At 36.8% G+C, this 12031-nt stretch overlaps 1 protein-coding gene across 12 annotated transcripts in view; it reads left to right on the top strand.

The window, feature by feature from the left end:
• The window catches only part of CLASP2 (cytoplasmic linker associated protein 2), a 136708-nt gene that overhangs the window by 65027 nt on the left and 59650 nt on the right, over window positions 1-12031 (top strand). For all 12 annotated transcript variants that reach the window (XM_082754919.1, XM_082754920.1, XM_082754928.1 and 9 more), the window contains 5 exons: window positions 2667-2759; window positions 3537-3682; window positions 5587-5722; window positions 9033-9103; window positions 11098-11157. In XM_082754919.1, coding sequence (XP_082611045.1) covers window positions 2667-2759; window positions 3537-3682; window positions 5587-5722; window positions 9033-9103; window positions 11098-11157 — 506 coding nt within the window. The remainder of the gene's footprint in view (window positions 1-2666; window positions 2760-3536; window positions 3683-5586; window positions 5723-9032; window positions 9104-11097; window positions 11158-12031) is intronic.

Below are 12031 nucleotides of genomic sequence, written 5' to 3'. Positions count from 1 at the left end.
AGCTGGTGTAGGTGTGCTAACTCATTCATTTATGAAGTGATTCCTACCCTGTTTATCAGACAAACTAAATATGCAGATGGTCTAGAGCATAGATGTCTTCCATGAAATAGAGGCCTCCATAACTGTGTTCTGTTACTAAAGCATTAGATCAAAAATAGAAATCATTGGTGAGTCCAAGTCCTGTATCTACTGCAAGAATTTGTTCAGTATACTCAAGAACTTGGAAAGCTAGTCTTTATTTCAAACAACTCTTGTAGTAATTTCAATTTGCATAGGGAAATAAAATATTTTATGGAAAATATACCTGACGGAGAAGGACCTGGGAGTATTGGTTGACAGTCAGCTGAATATGAGCCAGCAGTGTGCTCAGGTGGCCAAGAAGGCCAACAGCATCCTGGCTTGTATAAGAAGTAGTGTGGCCATCAGGGCTAGGGAAGTGATCATCCCCCTGTACTCAGCTCTGGTGAGGCCGTACCTTGAGTACTGTGTTCAGATTTGGGCCCGTCACTACAAGAAGGACATGGAGGTGCTCAAGTGAGTCCAGAGAAGGGCAGCGAAGCTGGTGAGTGGTCTAGAAAACAAGTCTTAGGGGGAGCGGCTGAGGGAGCTGGGTTTGTTCAGCCTGGAGAAGAGGAGGCTCAGGGGCGACCTTATTGCACTCTATGGATACCTTAAAGGAGGCTGTAGTGAGGTGGGGGTTGGTCTGTTCTCCCACATGCCTGATGACAGGACGAGGGGGAACAGGCTAAAGTTGTGCCAGGGGTGTTTTAGGTTGGATATTAGGAAGAACTTCTTTACCGAAAGGGTTGTTAGACATTGGAACGGGCTGCCCAGGGAAGTGGTTGAGTCACCATCCCTGGAGGTCTTTAAAAGACGTTTAGATGTTGAACTTAGGGATATGGTTTAGTGGAGGACTTGTTAAGTGTTAGGTCAGAGGTTGGACTCGATGATCTTGAGGTCTCTTCCAACCTAGACAATTCTGTGGTTCTGTGATACGGTTTCAGCTCAACTGCAGAACAGGATAGAGACACATTCCTAAATCTTTCTCCAGTAAGATAAAAGGTGTGGGTATATGCACAGAACCGTGTGTTCAAGAGACCAGCATCAAGGCTCTTCAGCAAACCAAGGTCTTCATAACCATTGGTCCTTGCCTCCCCCAACATGCTCTGTGCTCTAGAACATAGAAAAACTACGTTTTGGACTTGAATAGATAGAGTGACTATCAGCTACTACTATTCAGGTGCTATGTAAGTTATTATGCTGGTTTCCAGCTTACACTTGGTAAGGGCATGGGTCTCCTTGAAGCCCTGTGTTACGTCTGCCAGCCCGGTCTGGATGCCTCAAATGGCACCAGCTGCCTGTGTGTGGGCAACTGAATGTAGCCCAATATGTGTTTGTAAAGAATCATAGAATTGTTTGGGTTGGAAAAGACCTCTAAGATCATCTAATCCATTTTTTAACCTAGTACTAAAGTCCTCCACTACACCATGCTAAGTTCTATATCTAAGTGTTTCTTGAAGGGCTTCAGGGATGGTGACTCAACCACTTCACTGGGCAGCCTGTTCCAATGCTAAGCAACCCTTTCAGTAAAGAAATGTCTCCTAATATCCAACCTAAACCTCTGCTGGTACAACCTGAGAATTTAGGATCCCAGGGATTAGTAATCTCTAGTTGAAAATATGTTGCTGAAAAACAAATCAGTGTTCTGGTTAGTAATCTGTTTCATATCCTTTTCATATAATTTTTTCTCAAGCTGGGGGAAGAAGAAGAAAAAAATTACATTTTGCATGGACAGTGCAAAGCAAAGTGGAAAGTGGAAGCAGAATAGAATGTTCCGTGCCTTATGTCTATGAGAATCAAAGGGAAGTCAGTTTATTTCTGTGAAAATGTATTAACATTTTTTTCTTGTTTAGAAATTCACTGTTGCACTTGCAGTTATCAATAAATTAATTAATTAATGTATTGCCAAATAGTGACTGATGTATGATTAGGTTGTCAGGTTTCAATTTTGCTGGAATTAGTATGTAGAGAACAGAGGAGTCTGAAGGCTGCTCTTTATATTTACTTGCTGATTCTGTGAGTTAATAAGTGATAGGCGTGAAATAGTAATATATATAGAAGCTATGGAAGCTTTTATTTTTTCGGACACATTTTATTTTAGTGTTGACTAACAGCCCAGTTAGTTCCTTGTAGTATCACAACTTTTTAATGAGGAAGAAAGTCCCTTGCCCCAAGAGAGTTTCATTGGCTTTTAATAAGTTGGTTGAGTAATTAGTACCCATTATAATAGTGGGTATGAAAATGAAATTGTATTGCAATAACAGTGCAACAGAGTGTTTTTTAGATTACAATTCAATATGAGTGGAAATTTTAGACAAACGTGAACATAATGAAATTCTAGTTAGGTTGTCACAGAGATGGAAGGTGAAGTCTTGAGGAAGATGTTCATTCTTCAGTTTTTCTGTTAATGAATGAATATTCACTGCTGAGTGAATTTAGATTTGCCTTAAAACACTTTCTACCTTTTGCGTAGTTCTCTGGAACTAGATAAGAGGGGCAAGATTTTCACAATTATAATTGAATTTCTAGTCTTCTCAAGCTAGCTTCCTTCATCAGGTTAACCAAAATGCTAACAATACAAGTTTTCTGTGCTTTTAATGTTTCAGATCTATTCTAGTCGAGAACTTGAAGAAACGTTGAACAAAATCAGGGAAATCCTCTCAGATGACAAGCATGATTGGGATCAACGAACTAATGCGGTAAGCTTTTTATCTGATTTTAATTGTGGGGTGAATGTATTTCATATAACACAGATGACTGGATATTTAAAAAAAAATGTTCTTAGTGATTACATTCCTGATAATCAAAGCCACTTTAATTTTAGATTCCAAAACCTTCAGTTTCCATGTATCAAATCATTTCAGAATAAGATTTTGCAAGGATTTTAAGAGGCTGAAATGCATTTTCTTGACTTTGAAGTGAAAGCTTTTCCAAAAGCTATCGTGTATGGTGTTTGTTGTTATTTTTTTTGCATATTCTGCACGTAAACTGCTAACATTTGTAATTCTTATGTATGGCTATAAGTTTGATTTAAGGATTTAAGAATTAAAATGTTTCCTTTTGTATGTGGCATATATGTATCTTTTGATCTAGTTTATGGTATCTTAGTAAGTGTTTAGAAAAGGGTACATGAACAGAATAGTGTTTGTATATTTGTGGACTGGGATCTGTGACTTCAGCTCTAGAATTTCAGTAGTAGTTTTTTCTTCTTAACAGTTTCAAATTATTACCTTATAGTTCAAAATGATTTGCTTGAAGTTCAGTATTGCTGATTGAAGTAATGTTCCTCTTCTATGGAATTACACTTTTATGGAAACAGTTGCACTCTTAATACATTTAGCATGATTGTCTCAAGACTTACCTTATGCATGTCTCTAGTTTCAAAATGTTTATGTACAGTTTTGCAGTAAATTAATACTTTATCTTTAGAAATACATATTAGTAGTGTGCAAAATGAAATGCTTTAAATTTTTTAGCTCAAGAAAGTTCGGTCATTGCTTGTTGCTGGAGCTGCACAGTATGATGGATTTTTCCAGCACTTACGGTTGTTGGATGGTGCGTTCAAGCTGTCAGCCAAGGATCTTAGATCCCAGGTGGTTAGAGAAGCATGCATTACTGTAGCGTAAGTATAGTTTACGTGTGTTTGTGTACATTGCTAGACTTCAGTGCGAAATCGACTGTTGTAAGGTGCTTTACCAGTGTTGCAGGAAAGATTGTATAGTAGTCCAACAAGACGCTATTACTGACAGAGTCAAGATCTGAAGCTGTAGAGAAAATATCAAAGAAACATTTCAAAGGAATTTGTTCTTTTAGTTGATAAATACGGTCGATAATCCTCTAAAAGATTCTATGTGAAGAACAAGTTAACATCACTAGACTAAGTACAAACAACTGTAAGTACTGCTGTAATATTGGGAACTAATATTAGAAGTACTTAAGTTTGGGTGATTGGCACAGGACTTCACTGTGACTATTTATAATAATAAAAAGAGCTCTCTGGTTTTTACAGCCCTTCAACTTGACTTTAATTGCTGGACATGCAATGTAAAAAGGAAAAAATCAAGTGAAAGTTTAAACAAAAATGCTGTGGTCTGATGATCTGATATCTTTAATTTCCATGGCAATCTTAAAAGCATTGGCTAACAGAAATAAGACCTGCACCCTTGTTATCTTGAGGGGTAAATATCAAGGGGGGTTCAAGGGGGTTGAAGGGGAAGCCTTTTTTCTTTTTTTCTTTTCTTTTTTTTTTTTTTTTTTTTTTTCATCAGAGCATTTTTTCCCATTCCTATCTCCTCCCCCTTCTGTAAAGGCATTAATGTAGCCAGTAATATTTAGTGGCTATGTGAGACAGGTATGGCCCAGAATTCACCCTTGCTCTTCTAGGTTTCAGCTGAATGGATCGTGGAGGCCTGTTGGAGCATAAAGCAATCCTTGACAGGGAAATTCAGGGTTTGAGAAAATAATCCAAAATCTTCCTAAGATGAAGTCAGTAGTAGCATAAGTATGTTGTGCAAACGTCCTCATCCTGGCCTAAAAATTTGGAATATTTCATGAGACCTAAAACATAGATGCATTTGATGTAATTTTCAGTAGGCTGTATTTTTTTAATACATGTATATGTAGTCTCTTTGCATGGCAGAAGTGTTTAATTGAAATCATAATTTGAATAAATGAGGGAGATGGTTTTTATGGATGGCTAATCACAATAAACTCAGTAGTTTTGCCAGCATTGTAATTGAGAATATTAGCTTTTCAAGTTGTAGTATTGATTTTTCATTATGAAATAAAGTTATATAGTTAAGCCTTCTAATATGTCTGCTAAGCAACAGAAATATTCTGCAAATCATAAAATCCTAGGATGGTTTGGGATGGAAGGGACCTTAAAGACCATGTAATTCCAAGCTCCTGCCTTGTGCAGGGACACCTCCCACGAGACCAGGTTGCCCAAAGCCCCATCCAGACTGGCCTTGAACACCTCCAGGGATGGGGCATCCATATCTTCTCCAGGGAACCTGTGCCAGTGCCTCACCACCCTCGCAGTGAGGAATTTCTTCCTTCTGTGTAATCTAAATCTACCCTCTTTTAGTTTAAAGCCATTGCTCCGTGCCCTATCACTACACTCCCTGGCAAATAGTCCCTCCCCTGCTGTCCTGTAGCCCCCTTTAGGTACTGGAAGGCTGTTATGAGGTCTCCCTGGAGCCTTCTCTTCTCCAGGCTGAATAATCCCAACTGCCTCAGCCTATACTCATAGGATAGGTGCTACAGCCCTTAATCAACTTCATGGCCCTCCTCTGGACTTGTTCTAATGCTTCCATGTCCTTCTGGTGCTGAAGGCCCCAGAACTGAACGTAGTGCTCCAAGGAACTATGAAATCCTGTTTTTCCAATAAGGCAAGGTTTTGGAAATAATGAAATTAAGAAATGCTGTTGTTTGTAGAGAGATGTTTAAAATAATAAAGTTTATTGTACATTAAAAAAATTAAAAGTACTGATTTTTATTAACTGATTTTCTTTCTTTCCTACATAGCCATCTTTCAACTGTTTTGGGAAACAAGTTCGATCATGGCGCTGAAGCTATTGTGCCTACTCTTTTTAATCTGGTTCCCAACAGTGCCAAAGTGATGGCAACATCAGGGTGTGCAGCGATTAGGTTCATTATTCGGGTAAGTGTTACTGGGTCAATTTTTTTGCTAGAAATGTTGACGTACCTGCTCTTACCAGAGATATGACTAGTTTGGAAATATTAGGATTATATAAACATTCTTTAAAAGTCTAAAATGTTTATTAAACAATGAAAAAATATTTTTATATGGTTGGACAATATTATTTATCACTAGCACAGCAATGTTATGGTAAAGGTAGTAGTAGTAGTATACGTTTTGAAAGCAAGTCTGTTTTCATGATTCTTATAGGATGTTAATTGAATATATTTTTAAAAAAAGGTTACTTTGAAAGTTAGCTGACTTTTTGCTAAAGACAAAGTATCAGTCAACAAGCTAGTAACAAATACATTAAAATACTTTCACCAAAAAGTATGAATTCAAAATAAATAAATAAATATGAAAACAATAAAAATAAACATCATATCAATAAAAATAATATATAGATAATATATACAAGACATATAATTCCAATTTAGAAGAAGAGGAAGGAAAAGTTCAAGAGTGAAGAGGAAGTCCAAACTTTGTGGAAGAAAAGCCCAACAGAGATTTTTAATCCTTTGGATTAAGAACTTTGTAAGCTACTGACTCCTTAAAATTATGGCATAGGTAGAGTACTGTATGCTAGCTCTGTTTCTTATTGTCTATCCCTTAAGCACCTGCTACCAACCTGTGTCTGAACCAAGATAATTAACTAGACTTCTGGAACTTGTACTGCCTTACTTATATTTCACATAGGAGTGGGAGGTTGCATGTAGTTTCTACATTAAAAGCTAGATTGTTCTCTAGTTTCTTAATGTTTGACACTTAGTTGTGTTCACTAGGATTTCATCCATAGCCATAGTTTTCAAAATTGTTAAAAATAATTTCTCAATTTCTAATTGTTGAATCTAACTGTTTTAACCACTCACGCATTCTATTGCCATCCGTGTTGTGTTTTAGAATCTGTGTTTATTGTAAAGTCTAACCGTTCCTCTAAAAATGTGCTCTGAGACTTTCTGCATTACCTCTACATGAGGGCTTGGGCTAAGAAGCGTTGGTATTCTTCCCTCCCACCCTAGCCAGTCTTTTAATGCACTGTGAGATGACTAATGGCACAGAGTTTAGAGAGGAGGAAGGAATACACCCTTACATAGTATAATCAAAGTTATATTAGACACACACATATATATACATATATATGTATATATGTATATATATATGTGTGTGTGTCTAATATAACTTTAATTATATTAGACATATTAGACAAGCTCAGACATGTAGGAAAATAACCCTTTCTTGTTGCTTACAGAAGCAAAATCAAAGACTACTAGAAAGCAACATGAAATAAAAAAAAAAAAAATTACCAAACTATATTATCTATTTGTTCAGTTCAGGTGAAGATGAGTTTACACATCAGCTATAGCTGCTGTGATTTTGTTAAAACTTCTGTTATTTTTAGCTGTAATTTAACATAGTAGATAAGAGGCATGGAGTTCATGCAGTGCATTCAAATTCCCAACAAGTAAATGGTATATGCAATGTATTTTGACTGTCATTCGATTCAGGCTTTAGTGGAAGAAGGAAAATGAATCAGTCTGGCAGACACAGTCCCACTCTCCATGGATTTCTTTCCTTTAGATTAAATGAGAGTAGTTGAAGGAAAGTGTATTATCAGTTTCATATTTAGATCCCAAGCCATTACAGCTTTTGGAGCCTGAGCTGTGCCTAAAAACTCAAACCAGAAAAGACTTAGAGCCATTTCGTATATTGGTGCTTTAATATGGAGCTGCTGTGAGAGCAAGTCCACAATAAAAAGAGGGTGGTGTTACATTCGTGTATGTATATTCAGCATTTTCCCAGTTATTTTGAAGAGCTCTGTCTCATCTTTGCCCCTTTATTGGACTTCATGTTTCATCTCCAGATAGTTCTTATGGTGTGGTCTTATTTCTTTTTAGACTTTTTTTTTTTTTCAAATTACTGATTTACATTGTGTATATTAAGAAAAGAAAAGAAAAAAAAAAGTTATGATGAGACTGCATGGTGTTGGAAAATGTTTTCCAGTGGGAGGTGAGATTTAGGTTGGGCAATTGACCTGCCAAGTGAGTTGGGAGGAAGGATATATCAGTGCAGCTTCAAAGGGGTGTTGTAGGAAATGTGCAGTCTTAAAAACAAGCTTAAGCCCTTGAGTCCCTTGCCAAATATTTTCCAGAAAGTACACTGTTGATATGGATTCGGAACATACGAGTTTCTTCATACATTAAAGTATTTTATTGTTTCCCTGCAACATTGCTTATTGTTCCCTGTCTAGCAGTGATATGACAGTTAAATTTGAAAGCTATGCAAAGAAAAAAAAACTGTTTACAAATATATCAGTAGGAACAAATGCAACTGCTAGGCTTTACTGGGTTTTTGGGCTCACTCCCTGCTAATTCTGAAGTTGGCAGTACTGGGAGAACTGCTAATTCTCTCTACTTTCTTGGTTTGTGTGTTTATACTCTGTAACAAGGAGAAAGGCTGATATATGCAGTGCATGGAATTGTTCTGAACTATAGTTTTTAAGCCTTTTTTACAGCTACAATTTCACAATAATAATGGAGGCTGTACGGATGTGTTGAATTATGTTACTCTTACTTGGGTTTAAAAAGGTAATACTTTACATCTACAATTAATTAAGATTAGCTGAAGGAAGCCTGCTTTAATTCTGGATGGAAGTATTGAATCCAAGTTTAATGTAGTTTATTTTACCCACTTTAAGTGTTCAAGGGTTTTCCCTTGAGGATGGTAGGTGTTTCTGTATGGATTATATATGTAAATTTGCTTGGATTACATGATATATGTTATTTTATTGACATATTTTGCATTAAAAGGAATTCAGTGTTTTTAGCACTAACTATATTGATCCGTAAAAAGATGCCCATAGTTTCAGGTTGATAATTGTCTTTTTGCTCCACAACTCTGATTTTAAGACTATGTCTATGATTCATTTATTTGTTTTTCCCAAGGGAAAGCTAAAATAAGGACAGTTTAGAACTCCTCTGAGGAGATGGTTACATTTGAGCCTTCAGATATGACTTCTGACAGCTAAATATTGCATATTGTGATGTAGTTATTGATGGTATTGGAAGTGGTTTTTGCTTGATCTTGGGGGGAGGGGCGGTAGTTGACTCATACAGCAGCAACAGTCTCCCATTTAATAGTGTTCTACATGTAGTTTCAGTATTTTAAAGTGATCAGTTGCTATTTTTGTTACATTTCTAATTCTGTTCAATTACAACAACACAGATTCAGGAATGCCTTTGTCATTAACTGCTTTGTTATGCTTTTTTTTCAGCATACCCATGTGCCCCGACTCATACCTTTAATAACAAGCAACTGTACCTCAAAATCAGTTGCAGTTAGAAGGTCAGTATATTACAATATTCTCAAACAGCAAAATATTCAAGCTGTTGCTTTTTAAATACAATGATTGTATTTTGAAAATAAAAAGCTTTGAAGATGGATCGCTTTCAGTCCTGAATACAAGAAACAATTATCTAATAAACAATAAAAATGAATTTCATCAAAGTCACTCAGGCATTGTGAAAGAAGGGTACTTTCTGACGAATTCAGGAACATACACAGTATCCTTCTGCAGAATTAATTCTAATTTAAAGTTTTCATAACACTTGTAAAAAGTACCTACTAATTTAAAACCATAAAGGTGGGAGGGGAAAGGTTGAATCTGTGGTGCTTAGGCTAGTAAGAAATCAAAACAGGTTTGAGAGGCATTGTGAGAGCATGAAACAGGTGTGCATGTCCTTGCAAAGAACGAGCCTGAGCCTGTTAACTGCAGTTTGAGGCACTAAGCCTGGCAGGCCTACGGTAGATGCACTCCTGCATATGGTGTTTGCCAGCACATTGCTCTCTTGTTTCCAGGAGGACCTGATAAATCTTGTGCAATGCGGTGTGAATCCTTGGAGCTAGGCTATGGCTGGCTCATATTGTGCCCAAATTAATAAGTCCACCATGCTGTGGGGTGAGGTTTGAGACACTGGCTGTTAGGTTAGATAGCATGTGATAGATCTATCTGGTAGCATATTTAACTGCTGAGGTGCATCTTTTTAGCATGTTGTTTTTCCAAGAAAATGGTACTTAAAGATTTTGACTGGATCTTGAGGAAATTAATTGGATTCTGATAAAGTGTCGCTTTCTGCACAGAATCTCACAAAAGCAGTTAATGCTGTTTCTGGACCCACATTAACCATGAAAGCTGTGTAGCTGTGTATGTGCCAGAAATTGCCTGAGCGTCTAAACTGTTTATTCTGTTTAACCTGCCTTTGCACACAAAGCAAGTGTTGTATCAGCCCAGATTATTGATGTGTTTTAACTTCAGGTTTGACTGCAAAATAATTCCCATTGCTTCCACTTAATGTAGTCTTCTGAGGAGCACTAGGTGGTTTTTGGTCCTGCGGTACATAATCTGGTGATGATCAACGAAAGGCCAAAATCGCATCATGTACCAACTTCGTTCCTTTATAAAGAAAAAGGAAATAAGTTACAGTAATGAGAAGACTTTATAAGCCTTTCAGGGCTTTTTGCCATGTCTTATAGGTGCCCAAAAGATTTGGACAGAACAAAAATGAAATCTTCTCCTTCAGAACAGGTTAAAGTTGCAACATAACCAGAGAAAAAAAGTTCCCAGCAATAGAGTGCACTACCTTTTGGAAGTCTCAGTTAACTGCACCTTCCTAATGTTTATCAGTTTGATTTATTCACCAGCATGTAGCTTCAAATGTATTTTAAAGTATGCCATTTGCTAATAGATATCTGCTAAGTTGTCAAAAATTCTAATTTAATAATAAATGCAGTTACATAACTTAGTGCGTACAGTGTCAGCAAACATTTAGGAGTGCTTTCTGTATGCATGTCCCTGTGTTAATGGTGTCATGTTTTCCTTCATGCTACACACTCAGTAATGATACGTGAAAGGGTGGGAGTGGTGTATGGGACAGAAGTACAATGCTGTATAAACATTAAGGTATAACTTAATAGCTGAATTCTTAGAGTACTCATTTTTATATTTAGATTTTATATTTTGAACAGTTTTTTAAGATTTATTTGCCTCTTACTATAGGGCTAATAAAACGAACAGCATATGTGTAATAGCATTACTTGAACAACAGATGGCTAATTGAACCACATATATTTTTGAAATTTAGGGTTAGTTAGCTTGCATGTTTTCTTTGTATACCAATTATTTTAACTTTCCAGTAAGCAGACCAATGTTGTGGTATAACAGATCCACACATTTTTAGGTATTCCTTTCCCTCAGGGGGAAAGAATAAAGCTACTGGTTATTCTACAAGCAAATTGGAGGACAGGAGTCTTAATTACAACTTCTTATTCTGTCTTCTTAGGCGTTCCTTTGAATTCTTAGACCTGTTGTTACAAGAGTGGCAAACACATTCATTGGAAAGGTATGGGCTAATATTCTTTTTTTTTTTTTCCCCAATAATAAACTGCTAACAAATTTTAAAACGGGTCTTTTAATGGAATCCTTGAATTGGATTATGTTTTTTAATATTGGCCAGCTGTTGTAGCCTATACAGCCTTTCTAGGACAGGTGGTTACATGGCTTATTTAGGGATCAGGGATGAAAGGTCTATGTTCCAACTTGTCTTACTGCTGCCTTCCCTCCTTATCCTCCTTATCTCCCCTTTTCTCCTGTATCCCTTGAGTAATGCATACAATGCTTTTCTAAGAGTCTCACTTCTTTAATGTATCCTAGGCAGTGATGTTGCTTGGGTAAGCGACTCTTTTCTCCTGGAAGGAGGGAATTTGTTTGTCTGCCATAAAAAGGGCAAGTGGGATTAGTCTGCAGGACTTTTTCCAGTAACAATGTTTAAGAGCATATTGTAGCTCCTCCAAATAGATAGGAGCAGCAGCAGTGCAGTGTATGTACTGTAAACATGGAGTAAGAACCAGAGGAGGCTCTGAAGAGCTCATCCAGTTCCAGGGTTACCTTTTGTTCTGGTGAGGTCACTTGATTTATTTCAGTGTGTGTCTGTGTACAGATTAAAATAAAATAAAATAAAAAGTTAAAATCTGTTCATCACTGCAATTTTTGTTTGCTCTGACTGGGGTGTTTTGGTGTTTGTAGAGCAAGTTCTGATGTTAGAAGTCCTATGCAAAAAGCTTTCAGAGATGGATTTCCAGGAAAGCAAACTTAGTAATCTCCCCCTGCCCCTTTCTCTTGCTATTGATGTATTAGGGAAAATATTTTTTCAATTTCAGTAAAGTTACTGTCTTTTAAAATAATATTTTTTGGGGAACTTTGAAATGCCATAAGTG

This window comes from Aythya marila (assembly GCF_965140915.1).
Source record: "Aythya marila genome assembly, chromosome: 2".
Taxonomy (NCBI): Eukaryota; Metazoa; Chordata; class Aves; order Anseriformes; family Anatidae; genus Aythya; species Aythya marila.
The sequence above is the reverse complement of the archived record's forward strand: the minus strand, read 5'-3'. Positions and strand labels throughout refer to the sequence as shown.